Source organism: Penicillium longicatenatum (genome assembly GCF_028827895.1).
Source record: "Penicillium longicatenatum strain IBT 33135 chromosome Unknown contig_6_segment0_segment0, whole genome shotgun sequence".
NCBI lineage: Eukaryota > Fungi > Ascomycota > Eurotiomycetes > Eurotiales > Aspergillaceae > Penicillium > Penicillium longicatenatum.
This window is the reverse complement of record NW_026643123.1, coordinates 2,869,099-2,884,964: the sequence shown is the minus strand read 5'-3', so window position 1 is coordinate 2,884,964 and position 15,866 is coordinate 2,869,099. Positions and strand designations below refer to the sequence as shown.

Here is a 15,866-nt window from a genome sequence, read left to right as displayed (position 1 = left end):
CGGTCGAATAGTCGAATTAAGGGGGAAGGAAAGGGTGGTTGGTTTCAGTGGTCGTTTCAACCGGAGTCGAAGAAAAAACGATCACTGCTTATCGGGATGCGTTCCCTGGCGCGCCACCCGAAGATCCACTTTCTTCCCTGAGGAAGCTCAAATGGTGGGGAACCACTTCCCCTTCATATACCTCATACGAAGCCACCTAGTAGTTTAGGTGCTCCTACTCCGCCGGCCTTTATTTCCTCACACTTTTCACCTTTCGTACACTTAGTACACCTCCCGTGGGAACTGTCTCTCTATCTCCAAACAGCTGCAGCTCCCACTCTGTGGCCCGCCAAACATGGGCGCTTCTATAATCGACATCCAGCGTGACAGTACGTGACTCTCCTGATGGGTGTAATGAGAGTCCCCTTAACTTACTCGATCTCTCCTGACAGTCATTTTAAACACGATCCGCCAATCCGTCGGCCACGAAGTGCGTTATTCCCTCTTGTCCCCGCTGCCACAGACGTTAACGATCTTGCTTCTCCGTCCAGTGGAAAGTCCTGGTAGTCGATGAACAAAGCAGGAAATTAATCAATGCCGCCGTCAAAGAGGAAGAGATCCTCAACCTGAATGTTTCCAGTGAGCCCACCGTTGCACCTCGGTTTCCTGGGAGTAGCTTGCTAAGAAAAAAAATCACCACCCCGCAGATGTCGAACAGATCGAGCACCGACGGCCGTCCAACCCGGACATGGACGCGCTATACATATTATCCCCAGAATCGTGGATTGTGGACTGTCTCATGGCTGACTTTGAGGTCAAACGGTACCGCAAGGCATTCCTAGTTTGGACTTCTTGTCAGTGGCGGCACCACCGGAAGCTCCAAGAAACCTGCTAACAGGCGTATACAGTCCTCGACCCTCAGCTACGGCAGCGACTTGATCGGTCTGACATGGCACGGGAGCAGATCGCCGACTATCGTATCATGAACATCAGTTTCTTCCCTCGAGAGTCACATTTGATCACCTTCCGCGATCCGTACAGCTTCCCGATTCTGTTCCATCCAGGCTGCAACAATTTGATCCGCAAACATCTTCAAGAGCTAGCTCAAAAGGTAGACATCCATTAGCTTTTTCTGCCAATTGGGACCTCATACTGACACCTTACCTCTCTAAGATTGTCTCACTCTGCGCTTGCTTAGGTGAATATCCAGTCATCCGCTACTACAAGCCACGAACCCCCACCCATGAAGCCGCTGTCCTTTGCTCCCATTTGGCGCGATTTGTTCAGAATGAGTTAGATCAGTTCGCACAGTTCCAACGCGATTTCCCGCCACAGACCAACCGTCCTCGGGGTGTTTTGCTTATCGTGGATCGGTCCATGGACACTTTCGCCCCTCTTCTCCATGAGTTCACATACCAAGCTATGGCTCATGATCTTCTCCCGATCAAGGATGGAGACAAGGTTACCTACAAAACAGTGCTCCACGAAGGCAAGGAGAATGAGGAGCAGAAGGAAATGGAGATTGGAGAACATGACAAGGTGTGGGTGTCGTATAGACATATGCATATGAAGGATCTACTTGGAAAGCTAGGAGAAGATTTTGCCAAGTTCAGAGCCGCCAATCCTCAGTTTGCCGAAGAGTGAGTTTCAAAGGGACAATAGGTGCTAATTTTCATTCCTGGTCAAGCTGACAAAAGATTTCGCAGTAACGACAAGACGAGTGTGAACACAATCAAAGATATGCTTGGAGGACTGACCGAGTTCACGGAGGGCAAGGATGCCTACACTCTGCATTTGAACATGGCAGAAGAGTGCATGAAACACTTCCAAAACAACAAACTCTTGGAGGTAAGCTCCATTGAACAATCATGTGCTACCGGTCTCGATGAGAACTACAAAAAAGCCAAGAACCTGGCAGCACAACTTGTTCAATTACTCGACGACGACCAGGTCATTCATTCTGACCGACTTCGGTTAATTCTGTTGTACATCATGTATCGTTACGGCTTGCTAGGCGGGGATATCCGAAAGCTCATGGCGCATTCCGAGCTGCCAGGGCGCAATGGGGACGTCATTGCGAACCTCGAGCTTTTGGGCGTACGGGTTGAAAAGCCCTTGAAAGACGATAAACCCCCACCACAGCCTTTATTTAACCGGTGCGCTCCACCCCCGGAGGGAGAGGAGCTCAGCTTGACACGGTACGAGCTGGCCATGAAGCAAATGCTCGAGGAACAAATCCGAGGCTCACTGGATAATACCACCTTTCCATTTACCCGACCTCACACCGATACCGATGGCAGCATGGCCGCACAGGACATGTTATCGCAACAAACCTCCCTGCGCAGTGCCAAACCCACCTGGGCCCGCACACGAAGCGTCGACCAACCACGCCAACGGATCATCGTCTTTATGGCCGGCGGTGCCACATATTCCGAGTCCCGCGCCTGTTACGAGATCTCCCAAGCCTATAACCGAGACGTCTTTCTCGCAACAACACACATGCTTAACCCGGGCCTTTTCATGCGCCAAGTGGGCGATCTCAGCGTTGATAAACGCCGGCTGGATATTCCCGCTGAGCGTCCAAAGCCCACTGCACCCGCTCATCTATTCGAGCGTGAATCACCGCCTGCACCTGCACCACAACCGCAGAAGAAAAAACCGGTTCCCATGAACCCGCCCAACCCGCCTACAGCGCAGATGGCCAACATGTCCATGAAGAATGGATCAAATGGAACTCCGCCACCCCCGTCCAGCGGGAAGATTCACAAGAAAGAGAAGGAGAAGAAGGACAAGGACAAGGATAAGGAAAAGAAGGACAAGAAGTACCGTTTCTTCTAGGAGGGTTTACTCAGATGGTCTTTCCTTCTGTCGCCTCTCACTGTGCACTGTGTCTCCATTCAAGCGCTGTTGTGATACCATCTTTTCTTTGTCTTTGTCTTATTTCGATTGTCAGATCTGGGTTTCCAAGCATTTATTCGAGGCGCTTTCATTGAGAGCAGGGAATTTGAGCTTCGTTCTTGCTCAGGTCATAGGGTTTTACTGCAGGCAGGTTCTTATGGACGTATGAGAAGGAAGGAAATCATAGTACAGATACTTGCAGTACATAGGAGGCAAGTCTTTTACTAGTTGTAGAATCTATCATTTCTATCGTCGACATTTCAGTTCCATTAATCTTTGACCCAAAAGACTATAGGTGCCTCGAGGTCCATGCAGTATATATTCGTATCAGGGTATCATGAAGACATGCTAAAACCAAACGCTAAACCCAACCTCCGCTATACACCAAGTACCAAACTACCTAGCAGGTATATTATAAAACTTCAAGCACTCTCCCCAAGATACTTCAAAACCTCATCATTCTGGAAAAACAGATTCCTCATTTTCTCCCCCCCTCCTCTTAGCCTCCGCCTCCTTCCTCCTAATCTCCTTTGCATTCAACTTGACAACCTTATTCTTAACCGGCAAAGGAACCTTAATCGGGTCTCCATCTTTATCAAGTCCAGACCCTAATCCCGCCGTATCATGCTTAATTCGGCCCTTCAGCGGTTCCCGGATACCTTCGCGGCCAGGTGCGCCGAGACCGAGTCTGCTATCTGGATCCCAGCCGTAGGTGGATAGGTAGCGCATTCCTGCGCGGGTGCGGTCCAGATGATTGGGTGGGTGGGAGTGTTTTAGGCAGACTTGGTGGGCTAGGGAGGCTTCGTGGGGACGGAGTGTTTCTTGTTGGGGTTGTGATTGTGGGTCTGTGAGGGGGAGGTTGCATACGTCGCAGTACGTTTGTTCGGGTCCTTTTGGTGAAAGCTTGATGGCCTCTGTAGAAGCTACAGGTGCTGGCGCAGGCGAGATAGCCTCTGCTGTTGGCGGGGCGGAATGAGTTCTGGGTGGCGGTACAATATCCCCAGGTGTATTCGCATTTGTGTTTGTAGGAGTCGAAGGAGATGTTTTCGGCATGCTTTGTTGTTTGAGGACAATCGAAAGGTATGTGTCTCCGATGTTGGTGCCAGCAGAAGAAGTTGAGCTCGTCGTATTCAACTCTCCAGAGCGCACGAAAGGTACTCTTTTGCGCCGGATTCCAGCGCCGAAAACACGCTGGTCTTCCAACGGAAGATAGTAGTCCTCGTCACCATAGTCTTGAGACATGACGCACTGCACTCGGACTATGTACGGTGTCAAGTTGAGAGGAAAGCAAGCTGGATTGCAGTAGGAAGATGATCCAAGAATAGAATGTTCGTGGCGATAAGATATGCTCATCGATAAGCGATAACGATAAGCTAACATACGTACACGCTTCCTCTTTTCTTTGCCCTTTCTACACTTTCTCCTGATTTACGCCCACGCAGCATGCCTATCCCAATTCTCATCCAGGCAGTCTCGACGGGTGTCTCATCCATTCCATATGCATGGTCAATCCTGAAAGTCGCACCATGGATCATCCTCGTCGCTGCGCTGAAGTACTACTTCGGCGGAGCCCGCAATACCTCCGAGCGATTGATGCATTCTAAAAGGATTATGGTTACGGTACTATACTTCCCTGCAAGCCATACACCTACCATTGGTTGTAATTGTACTAATTGTATCTACGGAATAGGGCGGAACATCCGGTATAGGCGCACAAGTCGTTCAAGGACTCGCAGAGCGCGGAGCCCAAGTCATCCTTCTAACCCGCCAACCACCCTCCGACCTCTTCATAGTTGAGTTCATCGACGACCTTCGCAAAAGCACAGGTAACCAGAATATCTGGGCCGAGCAGGTCGATCTCTCCTCCCTGCACTCAGTTCGCACATTCGCTACACAGTGGATCGACAATACCGAGCCCCGCCGTCTAGATGCAGTCATCTTATGTGGCGGCATTGCGGTGCCCGCGTCCGCAAAAAAGAACACCATTGACGGAATCGACGAGGAGTGGCAGGTGAATTACCTTGCCAATTTCCATCTATTGAGTATCCTTAGTCCGGCATTGAGGGCACAGCCCGCGCACCGAGATGTCCGGGTGATTTTCACAACCTGCTCAGGCTATATTGGAGCGAAGTTTGAGCTCGAGCGTGTGAAGAGAGGTATGACGGGTAGCTTCCTGTCAAAGGATAAGAAGAGGGTTATTGCTGCTGCGCCGAAGGGTGTTTATGCGCTCAGCAAATTTGCGCTTATGAACTTTGCGTTCTCTTTCCAGAGACATTTGAGTTCTTTTAAGAGGCCTGATGGACTGCCGCCTTGTACCCGGGTTCTGGTTGTAGATCCTGGTCACACGCGCACTCCTGGCACTCGGCGCTGGTTGACTGGTGGTTCGCTTTGGGGATTGCTGCTTTATTTGATTACATGGCCTTTCTGGTGTATGGTTCTCAAGTCACCGCAGCAGGGTGCGCAGAGTATTCTCTATGCTGCTATGGAAGAGGAGTATGGTCGTGGTGTTGGTGGGTGGTTCATTAAGGAGTGTCGGGAGATGGATCTTGCGCGGACAGATGTTCGGGATGAGGACGTTGGTAAGCGGCTGTGGGAGTTTAGTGAGAAGCAGATTGAGGAGGCTGAGAAGGAGAGTGCCATCAAGAGGGCAGTTGAGAAGAAGGAGAGGGAGGCTGCTAAGGAGAAGGAGACTCGCAAGGAGACTGCATCGGGGAAGGCGCAGACTCCTGGGTCTAGGCGGAGCAAGAAGGCTAAATAAGGAGATGATGTTATTGAGCGGCATGCATGTGACGGGTGTTGATTATGGTTATTACTTCGCATATATAGACGTCCTATGGGAATACAATGGGCTTTCACTTTCTTTTTTCAAAGCTCCCGTGATTGTGGTCCGATGGTAATACATGTCTAGGTATACATATTTATACAAGACCAATTAGAAATAGGAAATTCGTGTCATTTATTCTACTTAGGTTCTATGCCGATACACATCGGCTCATATCAACTATTTTAATCCCGCGCTAAATCACAATTACTTCTTCAGCTGAGCCAACAGCTCGGCCGGCGGCTGCTGACGGTAACCCTGGGGGTTGTTCTTGGTCCAGAGCCAAAGATCCTCACAGGCATTCTCAAGAGTGCGAGTGGGGGTCCAGCCAAGCTCAGTGGTAGCACGGTTGGCATTGGCAGTCAAGTTAAGGACATCACCATCACGGCGAGGAGCAACCTCGTAAGCAAGGTCACGACCGACGGCAGTAGAGAAAGCCTTGATCATCTCGTAGACGGTAGAGCCCTTACCGGTACCCAAGTTCCAAGCGCGAACACCAGGGTTGTTAGTGCGAAGGTAGTTGAGAGCCTTCAAGTGGCCGTCAGCCAAGTCGAGAATGTGAATGTAGTCACGGATGGCAGTGCCATCGTGGGAGTTGTAGTCATCACCGAAGACGAGCAGCTTCTCGCGCTTGCCGGTGGCGACCTGGGCCAGGAGTGGCAGCAGGTTGTAAGGGACACCCTGGGGGTCCTCACCCATGATACCGGAGGGGTGAGCACCGGCGGGGTTGAAGTAACGGAGGAGAGCGCCGTTCCACTTCTTGGCCTCGGCCTCGTTGCCGGCCTTGAGGGCGTTGTTGCGCTGGGCGTTGATTGCGTCGGTGATGGCGAACTCAACGGCGAACTTGGTGTTACCGTAGGGGTTGGTAGGGCCAAGAGGGCACTCCTCGGGGATGGGAATCATGTTGGGGAAACGGGTGGCATCACCGTAGACGGTGGCGGAGCTGGAGAAGACAATGTTGGTGACATTGTGCTTGACCATGGCACGCAGGAGGTTGATGGTGCCGTAAACGTTGACGTGGTAGTAGTCGAGGGGCTTCTCGCCAGATTCACCAACAGCCTAGATTAAGAGGCGAGTTAGCATTCCAGCTCTTCTTGATTATCGATTCTGGATTATGCATTGTGAGCTGTAGCTCGTACCTTCAGGGCAGCGAAGTGGATAACGCTGTCAATTTCAGGGTGGTCGGCGAAGACCTTGTCGAAGGCATTCTCGTGGGTAACATCGAGCTCGTAGAACTCGGCCTTCTTGCCACAGATCAACTCAACACGCTTGAGGGCCTCGACGGAGGAGTTGTACAGGTTGTCAACGACAACAACCTTGTAGCCAGCCTCGAGCAGGGCCAGGGTGGTGAATGAGCCAATGTAGCCCGTACCACTGAACGCGGGGTTAGCTATGATCGCAATCGTAATAGCGGGGTCAATTGCCACTTACCCAGCAACAAGAACAGAACCGACAGACATTATGAAGTAATTGTAGGAATTGTTTTTTTGGGAGAGATTGGATTGAGAAGGAGAAAAGAGAAGAGGACGAATGCGGAGGGGCAGGTCATTTAAGGGGAAATCCCGTCCATTCAGCCGGTGGGGGGCAAGTCTCCCGTCATGTATATCGCCATTACGCGGCGGGATCCCATGAGATCCTCAGAATTCTGTTCAGTTTGAAGGAAATTCAATAGACAAATCTCATCCTTGGTTCCATATTACATATTTCCTTGATCTCCTATCTCAATTGAAACAATTGATTCTCATTGATGTAGAATGATAATTCGTGCAAACCAGGTTTTAATAATTTTATGTAGATCGCAGGGATCGTCCATGGCGGTGTATCATAGCGCCACCAGGAACAAAACCAAGCCATTACGAACCCGTAATCATTCGTTTGGGTCACGATAGACGACGGGTCTCAGGCAAAAGCGGGTTATAGTAGGCGATATCTGTCATTTTGGCCGAAAAGGTAGCCTCGTTTCACTTGAAATGATACGTCTCCACTCAAGCGCCAAGGTGCCGCCGAATCAGTTCCGCCCAGGGTCCATCTCCAAATGCGGGACCCGATACATGAGAACATCTCATGTAGCAACGGAGAAAGTTCTGGCAAGAAAATTATTGAATACATTGGTTGCACGGATCCTAGCTGCATATTCAGAGTAGAAGAACAGCCGAATTGGTTCATCCCAGAGAGTCGTCCAAGTAGAAATAGAAAAAAAAGAGACAGAATAAAAGAATAAATGAATTGGTATGAGCAGAAAAAAAGATAAAAACACAAGTGCTTCACTTCAGGCATAATGTGTCCTGAGATACCCTGAGAAATATTCGGGTCAAGCTAAGTGCTGGGAGAGAACCCCTTATGTCCTCATGGGTCCCCGAGGCCAGCACGCCGGGTGGCATTCTCAGCACCCCCATGGTGCAAAGTTTAATAGAAATCATAAATTCATTTCCACAATATATGGTGGAAGACCTCGGGGTTACAGCCTTTTCTGAGAATGGCTGGGGCATGGACATGAGAGTCGCGGGTATGGGGGAGCCATAATATATCGGCTAGTCGCGCATGACAGGGGAGATGAATGATAGTGCCCCAGAGAGAATGAGAAACCAAACTCATTTAACCAAGAAGTTCCACGTCCAGGCCGATAGCCCGCATGAACAGGTTGACATTGCCCAAGCGTTGGCTAGACATGTCGGCGGGGAGCGTCTTGCTATAGCCAACAGTTTCCATCACACGATCCCTGCGACAATAGTTAGTATCCAGAAAGCCTATCATCTCAATATCTACAAGGGGTTACTCACTTGACAGCAATCACCAAACGTTGTTGTTGCTCGGGGCTGGCACCAATGCCCACGGCGGCAAGGAATTGCCACACGTACATATCGTCGCCAGAGTTGATCGAGCCAGGGAAGATATGTGCCAGACCGGGCTCCAACATATCAAACAGGATGTTGAACTTCTCCACCCATTGCTGCCAATCACGCTCAGAGGCCTGACCAGCCTCCTTAACGATCTCGGCCCTACTGAGCAGCATGGTAAGGATACCCAGACCAGTCTTGGTGCGAGCCACATGAATGACTTGGGTTTGAGCAATCACCAAACCCAGAAGGCCAATGATGATGTTGAAAGGAGCCTCATTCACGTAGCCCAGCAGGCTCGGCATCACCGCCAATGAGAAGAGATCAATGGCTTCACGCACCGCAACGGACAATTGGGCCTCACCAGGACCTGAGTGTTGCGCAAGACGAACCACATCCAAGCTGTCTAGGTGAACCACAATCATAGTGAGGATGGTGACCCGTTGTTCTTGATCGATGTGACGGAAGATACGGGGAATGGCTTTCTTACCCTTCGGGTAGGACAGGAACGCGATGAAGGGGTGGGGGGTAGTTGCATTGGGAACAATGGGTTCCATGACTTTGAGTGCTTGCCACAATTTCTGGTTGAGTGTCTGAACCTGTTGTCGCCATTCCATGTGCTCCTGGATGGCATCCGTGTCGCCCTCCTCGGGTGGTGGTGGCATAGTGCGCTCCATGTCCTCCATCGACATCAGAGCGTTGTAGACAGCCTCAATGTTGCCCAGAAGAGATTTCCGATCACTGATGCTTAGGTCTGACTGCACCTTCTTTGGCCGAGCCCCTTCAGAGCTGTCGGGTCGCTTAAGATTCAGCATCGGCTTCGGTGCCTTGGCATTGCTGAAGGAGATCTTGCCCAGACTGCCTTCAATGATGAGCTGCTTGTTCTTCGGCTTGGCCTTGGCTGCCTCGACGGCACGCTGCACCTGCTGCTGCATGCGCTGCATGTGGTTGTCCGCACCCTGGAATGCCCTACGGTTTCCATGACCGCCAATCCGGTTGCCAGTCTGCAGGAGGTAGGTCTGAGCAAAGTGACCGAGGGGCTGGTGGGGGTGCTGTCGTGGGGCGCCCCGAATCTGGCTGTAAACCTGGTAGTAGAAGTCCTCGGCAAGCACAGCTTCGGGATCAGAATCAGCCACATTGCCAGCCGCAGCCACAAGCTGCTGGAGCTGGATTCGGGTGATAAAGTTCTTGTCCTGGGGTGTCATCAAGCCATTGCCTCGGGACAAGAGGAAGATCTTGTGATTGCGCTTCGCCCGCTTGGCGTCCTCCATCAGATAAGCGTTGCGCTGTTCCTCGGTCAGGTGCACCAGCTGCTGCGGGTTAGTGATAACCGGCAATCCACCGTTAGGACCTCGAGACGGTGGGGGTGGCATTTGCTGTTGCCGCTGGGCCGGGGGTGGACCCGCATGGCGAGGGCCCTGAGGCAGGTTTGGAGGAAGGTTGTTCTGCACCAGATGCTGCAGGGGCGTACCAGGCATAGGGCCAGGGCCTCCATACAGTTCTTGAATGCCCGGCGGGGGGTGCGACATGTGCGGGGGTAGTCCCCCCTTCTCAAGCTGTGCGCGGAGAAGTTCCGGGGGGATGTTGGCGGGGAACCCATCAGGCAGCGTCGGGAAGTCCTGCGGGTGGCGCATGTAGGACATATCGGGCATCTGTTGAGGAATTGACTGCGTGGGGATGGGTCCGAAAGCCTGTCCGCGATTGCGCAGCTGAGCTTCCACCTCCTCCAGACTCATCATCATCTTCCGACTAGGCATTGGCATTGCGGGCATTGCTGGCATCGGGGCAGGACTCGGTTCCGGCTTCTTCTGAGAGAGACCCCACACGCTGGACTTGGCTTGGAGATCGGGGATATATCCTGGGTCCGAATACTTCTCGTAGCCGGTGCGCTTCGTGGTCGACTCGGCGACAGGATGGGCAGCTACGTGGGCATTCAGCGAGGCGGGAGGTGCAGCCTGGGGGTTCTGCAAGGTGTATCGAACGTGCTCCTCGCCAATTGCATCGGCAACTTGAGCAGTCCGACCGAAGAAGTCAAAGTCCCTGCCGACAGCTGGTGCACCGCTGGTATCTCCACCGCCGAAAGTGTCATCGTTGAACTCATCCTGGTCGTCATCGAGCTGGTCGCCGAGGCCATCATAGGTGTCCTCGAAGTCAATCCTGGATTGGTGTTAGCACAAACACATCATCCAAGTCACCGCTCTAGGCGCAGAGGACTCTCACGCGTCATCATCTTCAAGCGCCGAAGCACGGGCAACCTCCGCGAAGGGATCCGGGTTCTCGAAGAAACCCCGCGAGCCAGCGGGACCAGTATCCTGGTCCCTAGGCAGGGCAGTATTGAAGCCAAAGAATGACATCTTTGGTCAACAGGGGAGGGGGGAGGAGGAGGGGGGGAGATAAAGGTGGTGATGGTGGGGAAAGATTTCCAATGAGGTGAGGTAAAGCTGGGAAGTTCAGGGAAGTGCGGGTGCCTCAAATATCGGGCTGCAACTTGCCAAGTCTATGCGGCGATCAACGCAGAAGTTTCAGATTCCATGTTGATACATTGAAAGTGGGGGATAGAACTGGATAGTCATGAGGCTCAAATTCAATTGAAATATTCCTCATGATTCTAATTCTTCTTGATCATTTTCTATCGTCGATATGCCCAATCTCCCCTACTAGAATTAATGTAATAGGTGGCTTCTAGAGATGAAACCCACCCCGTTTAATTGGGTTCCGCTGTCCATTCACCGTGGTCATTGCCTATAGATCGACATGGCTTAGAAATAAGTGGATTAGCTGTTATTTCCAGGTTACAACGAGGCTGGCTTAACCCACGATTCATTTGTCCCCTGAGACGTTCATTCCAGGTGAAACCCCAAAGCGGCTGAAAGCGGTTGTTCGCCATAACAATCACCATTGCGCGGCCTCCCCGAATCCAGACCCTATCAACTTCCTCCACCCCTTATCCTGGTTTTCTTTTTTTCCACTCCGTTCTCTACCTCTTTATTCATCCTGTCCTGCACATGGTCTTTATTTGACGGGCCTTCCCCGATTCCGCTGGCCTGAATCTCTGATCTCCACTCGTTTCTGCCTGCTTCAGCAGCGCCTAACTTTCCGCCACCATGTCTGTCTCCGCGAGGTATACGCGATACCTGGTGTTTGCCTTGGTGGTATGTTCTCTCTTCAGATCATGTTATTTCTCCACATGCGAAACTTGAATGCAGCATTGGAGGATCGCATCCGACACCAGACTAATAACTGTTTAGGGATTGACATTCTTCTACCTCGTCTCCCGATCATCTCTCCAGATTCCAACTAGCTCCTCCTTTGCCCCACCCCCTCCTACATATGAAGAGGTCAAGGAGGGAAAAACACAAACGGCCGTTTCCACATCCAATGAAAGAGTGAACGCCACTTTTGTTACTCTCGCCCGTAACTCCGACATTTGGGAAATTGCCAAGTCCATCCGCACCGTTGAGGACCGTTTCAACCGCAACTTCCATTATGACTGGGTATTTCTGAATGATAACGAGTTTGACGACGAATTCAAGAAGCTCACGACCGCACTGGTGTCTGGCACTACCCACTACGGCGTCATTCCTAAGGAGCACTGGTCATACCCGGAATGGATTGACGAGGACAAAGCGCGTGCTGCGCGCCTGGAGATGGGTCGCAAGAAGATTATCTACGGTGACTCCGAGAGTTATCGCCACATGTGCCGCTACGAGTCTGGATTCTTCTTCCGTCATGAGTTGATGATGAACTATGAGTACTACTGGCGCGTGGAGCCTAGCATTGAGCTCTTCTGCGATGTTCCCGGGGACCCATTCCGATTCATGAAGGAGAACAACAAGAAGTACAGCTTCGTGATCAGTCTGTATGAGTACATCGAGACCATCCCCACCCTGTGGGATAGTGTCAAGGGCTTCATGAAGAGTCACCCGGAGCATATCGCTGAAGGCAACGCCATGGACTTTATCAGTGAGGATGGTGGTGAGAGCTATAACAAGTGTCACTTCGTACGTCTTCCATCATTCTTGATATTTCATTTTGCGTGTTCAATTCTAACCTGAATTTAGTGGTCCAACTTTGAAATTGGCAGCCTGGAATGGCTGCGGTCCGACCAATACATTGACTACTTCACCACCCTGGACAAAGATGGTGGATTCTTCTACGAACGATGGGGTGATGCACCAGTCCACTCGATTGCTGCCTCGATTATGCTCAAGTCGGAAGAAATTCATTTCTGGAATGAAATTGCCTACTATCACGTTCCATTTACCCATTGCCCAAGCAGTGAGAAGACGAGGCTGGATCTTCGCTGCCACTGCAAGCCCTCTGAGAACTTCGACTGGGCAGGCTACTCATGCACAAAACGATGGTTTGACGTGAACAAGTTGCAGAAACCAGATGGCTGGGACTCGCAGCAGTGACTCAATGTCCTCGGCCATTGGGCACTCTTCCTGTTTGCAGTTGGCCTTGTTTTCCTCATCCTTTACCGCGATTTACGGGTTTTCTTATTTGTTCAGATCAAGTTCACCGCAAAATTTGTGGTTGATATTGTCAATCGTCGCCCATACACAATCAACCACCACTCCGTGAGTGGTAAGTAACGGCTCTATCCTTGACTTGACCTGGAAGACCCGACATTCTATTCTTCACATCTCTTTTTGGCTTTACTTTCTTCATTTTCTTCTCCGTCTCGATCACAGGCGGCTACCCATTCTCCATTTCACTTTCATGTGTGCCATGTTTTACTATTTGGATTCCCGACAGCGTTTTTTTATCAGTTCCCTGAAGTTTGGATGCATGGGCGGAGTACCAGATTCCCCAGGATGAGCAACGTTTTCACTATACCATTACATTGAGCCTGAGAGGATGAATGTAACTTAACCACTTTTATACGTTCCTGAGGGATGAAAATGCAATAAAAGAAAACAAAAACATCAAAACTCGGTCCAGTTTAGTCAAGTAACGGAGACGCCATATACTTCAATCGTATCACGATTACAATTCAAAAGACCACTTAAAGCTAGGCAATACGATTAGAGTAATGGATGAAGACGTCTTTAGCAGTTCCCAGAGTATGATAAACCAAATAACTGTTTCTTATAATGATACATGCGATTCAATAAATAACACATCGCCTATGCTGCACAAATAATACAAGGCAAAAGAAAGTGAAAACAATGATGCTGCAAAGCTCTGGGCATCAAATAGCCCAGCTTATAGCGCACCGGGAAAAGAAGATAGAGCAACATGATTCCTGACCTGCTGCTCTAGCATCACAAATCAAACCAAACCCCACGATATATCAGCCCATCTAGTTGCTCTTAGGCTTCTTTGTTCCGTACTTTGAGCGACTGGAGTTGCGACTTCCAACACCACTCAGATCCATAGCACCACGAACCAAGTGGTACTTCACACCAGGACAATCCTGAGCTCTGCCACCACGGACCTGAACAACACTGTGCTGCTGGATATTGTGTCCTATACCCAAGATTATTAGTCACGAATTCGCAACAATTGCAATTGCAATCTATAATTCGAGTTGTCAAGCATTCTTGGATACATACCTTCTCCAGGAATAATAGCGGTAATAACCTTGCCAGTGCTCAAACGCACACGAGCAATCTTCCGCTCTCCAGAGTTGGGCTTCTTAGGCTTGGTAACACCAGTCTTAAGACACACGCCCTTCAGCGCTGGGTGCTCCTTCAATGCGGGTGAACGTCCCCGGCGCGCACGCTGGCCCTGTCGGCAGCCACGACGGACCTGGTTGTATGTCGCACGAATAATGGGGGAGCTGGAGAATTGCCGGCGGGCAGTGGTCGACAGAGTTAGAGCCGTTTGCGTGCGGAACACGGGCTGGAAACCGAAGCGCGAGGTGAGCGCGGGCTGTGGGCGGAAGGCGCTGGTGGAGGTAGTGAGGTTGCGGAGAGGTGTTAAGGAAATTGCTGGACGCTGGACAAGAGTCCGCAGGGCCCGAAGGGCCAGAGGCGAGATTAATTGAGGCATTGTGGGGTGTTTGGGTTTCGTGATGATGCCGTCGTTGGAGTTCTTGGAAATGTTCAATTGGGATTGTCGCACGTGATCTTGAAGATAGTTGCGCTTTTGGTTTTGTGCGGGACCGGAGGAGCTGGACGCGCTGCTTCTCTGCCTGACGTCCTCCGCAAGTGCTGTCATCCTCTTAATTCTTGATCTCCTTTCTTATTTCCAACGCTCTATCCGAAACTCGGCATTCTTCATTTTACCAGATACGGTATAACTTTTGAAGGAATCAGCTTAATATCCGTCATAATGGTGCGTTATCGAGCTACAGCTTCGACATTATCTAGTCGAGCCCATCTCCGGGCAACGCTAGTATATCCATGCTATATCATCAATCCCCTCTTCCGTGCTAGTGCTGCAGTCAAGCAGCTAAGCATAATACAATACACTTCCTTTGTCAAATTTAGGACAAATGAGCTAACCAGAATCTCCAGTCTCTCCGAGTTGCACCCCCGTCCGGTTACTCCAACAGCGTCTCCAACACCACAACCCGCCACACTCGTCCTTCAAAGGGTGCCCCCTCAGCGCCCGGTCTCCCCGATACTCTCCGTAACAAGATCACTCTCCCCGCCACTGCCCACGCCTCTTCCACCAACAACCCTACCGCCAGCGAGATCCCCTCTTCCACACACCCGCTTGAAGCCCGCCTTATGGCCTGGCGCGCAACCCAGGATGCAATGAAGATGGAGTCCCTGCGCCGGGCATACGGTATCGCCGAGCCCGTCCGCCGCGGTATGGAGCTTAAGATCGTCCGTGATGGTTCCTTCAGGCCTGCTGTGCTGGGTGGTATGAAGGGTGGCAATGTCCACGAGGATATCCTGTCAATTGGAGGCCGGGATACGGAGGTTCAATGGGAGGATATCTTCCATGGTATGTCCTTTCACCAGCTTATGTTACTGGCTTTGCGGTCTTCTGTTCCTTTGCTAACTATGGATGTTTCCAGGCGACGAGTTCCGGGAGCCACCTTCCTTCCACGATGAGATGGAGAAGCGGTTGAAGATGGAATTCCACTAAATCTTACGTTGATTATGTGATGTTATGGCTTCTTTATCTATTCTTGATGGACTTGTTCAATTAGTCTTGCAATCTGTTCCATCTCCCCATGCCCGATTCATGCCCACAACAGAAAAATAGATTATACCATAGGTACATCACTTCTGTCGCAGTAGCGATACTACGATGTAGCTCAATCAATCTATCTTCATTTTCAAAGTTGACCTATGTGGATCACGCTTCCGTCTGATATGATTTTGTGGATTCTACAAGTATATGTATTACCTGCTTGTACCAAAGGTGCTTGA

The 15,866-nt window shown here is 50.9% G+C and overlaps 8 protein-coding genes across 8 annotated transcripts; 4 read left to right on the top strand and 4 right to left on the bottom strand.

The window, feature by feature from the left end:
- Positions 1 to 334: 334 nt before the first annotated feature.
- N7484_009269 (Sec1 family protein) lies at positions 335 to 2,817 on the top strand (the record flags this gene model as incomplete). The annotated part of the gene is made up of 7 exons (XM_057119656.1): positions 335 to 368; positions 432 to 469; positions 531 to 618; positions 687 to 833; positions 888 to 1,090; positions 1,153 to 1,619; positions 1,686 to 2,817. The coding sequence occupies 7 exons, from the start codon at positions 335 to 337 to the stop codon at positions 2,815 to 2,817; spliced, it is 2,109 nt and encodes a 702-aa protein (XP_056969211.1).
- A 516-nt stretch (positions 2,818 to 3,333) lies between these two features.
- Positions 3,334 to 4,119, bottom strand: N7484_009268 (putative G-patch domain protein; the record flags this gene model as incomplete). Its single annotated transcript, XM_057119655.1, has 1 exon — positions 3,334 to 4,119. The coding sequence occupies one exon, from the start codon at positions 4,117 to 4,119 to the stop codon at positions 3,334 to 3,336; it is 786 nt and encodes a 261-aa protein (XP_056969210.1).
- A 201-nt stretch (positions 4,120 to 4,320) lies between these two features.
- On the top strand, positions 4,321 to 5,635 carry N7484_009267 (putative oxidoreductase; the record flags this gene model as incomplete). Its single annotated transcript, XM_057119654.1, has 2 exons — positions 4,321 to 4,497; positions 4,568 to 5,635. 2 exons carry the CDS (start codon positions 4,321 to 4,323, stop codon positions 5,633 to 5,635), a joined length of 1,245 nt encoding a protein of 414 aa, XP_056969209.1.
- Positions 5,636 to 5,905: 270 nt separating this feature from the next.
- On the bottom strand, positions 5,906 to 7,158 carry N7484_009266 (NAD-dependent epimerase/dehydratase family protein; the record flags this gene model as incomplete). Its single annotated transcript, XM_057119653.1, has 3 exons — positions 5,906 to 6,757; positions 6,838 to 7,072; positions 7,130 to 7,158. 3 exons carry the CDS (start codon positions 7,156 to 7,158, stop codon positions 5,906 to 5,908), a joined length of 1,116 nt encoding a protein of 371 aa, XP_056969208.1.
- A 1,135-nt stretch (positions 7,159 to 8,293) lies between these two features.
- On the bottom strand, positions 8,294 to 10,889 carry N7484_009265 (deadenylation-dependent mRNA-decapping factor PAT1; the record flags this gene model as incomplete). The annotated part of the gene is made up of 3 exons (XM_057119652.1): positions 8,294 to 8,417; positions 8,479 to 10,692; positions 10,756 to 10,889. 3 exons carry the CDS (start codon positions 10,887 to 10,889, stop codon positions 8,294 to 8,296), a joined length of 2,472 nt encoding a protein of 823 aa, XP_056969207.1.
- Positions 10,890 to 11,639: 750 nt separating this feature from the next.
- Positions 11,640 to 12,950, top strand: N7484_009264 (glycosyltransferase family 15 protein; the record flags this gene model as incomplete). The annotated part of the gene is made up of 3 exons (XM_057119651.1): positions 11,640 to 11,687; positions 11,784 to 12,536; positions 12,597 to 12,950. The coding sequence occupies 3 exons, from the start codon at positions 11,640 to 11,642 to the stop codon at positions 12,948 to 12,950; spliced, it is 1,155 nt and encodes a 384-aa protein (XP_056969206.1).
- An 890-nt stretch (positions 12,951 to 13,840) lies between these two features.
- N7484_009263 (mitochondrial 37S ribosomal uS12m domain-containing protein) lies at positions 13,841 to 14,700 on the bottom strand (the record flags this gene model as incomplete). The annotated part of the gene is made up of 2 exons (XM_057119650.1): positions 13,841 to 14,007; positions 14,094 to 14,700. The coding sequence occupies 2 exons, from the start codon at positions 14,698 to 14,700 to the stop codon at positions 13,841 to 13,843; spliced, it is 774 nt and encodes a 257-aa protein (XP_056969205.1).
- Positions 14,701 to 14,814: 114 nt separating this feature from the next.
- On the top strand, positions 14,815 to 15,579 carry N7484_009262 (proteasome maturation protein; the record flags this gene model as incomplete). Its single annotated transcript, XM_057119649.1, has 3 exons — positions 14,815 to 14,817; positions 15,000 to 15,435; positions 15,509 to 15,579. 3 exons carry the CDS (start codon positions 14,815 to 14,817, stop codon positions 15,577 to 15,579), a joined length of 510 nt encoding a protein of 169 aa, XP_056969204.1.
- Positions 15,580 to 15,866: the final 287 nt, after the last annotated feature.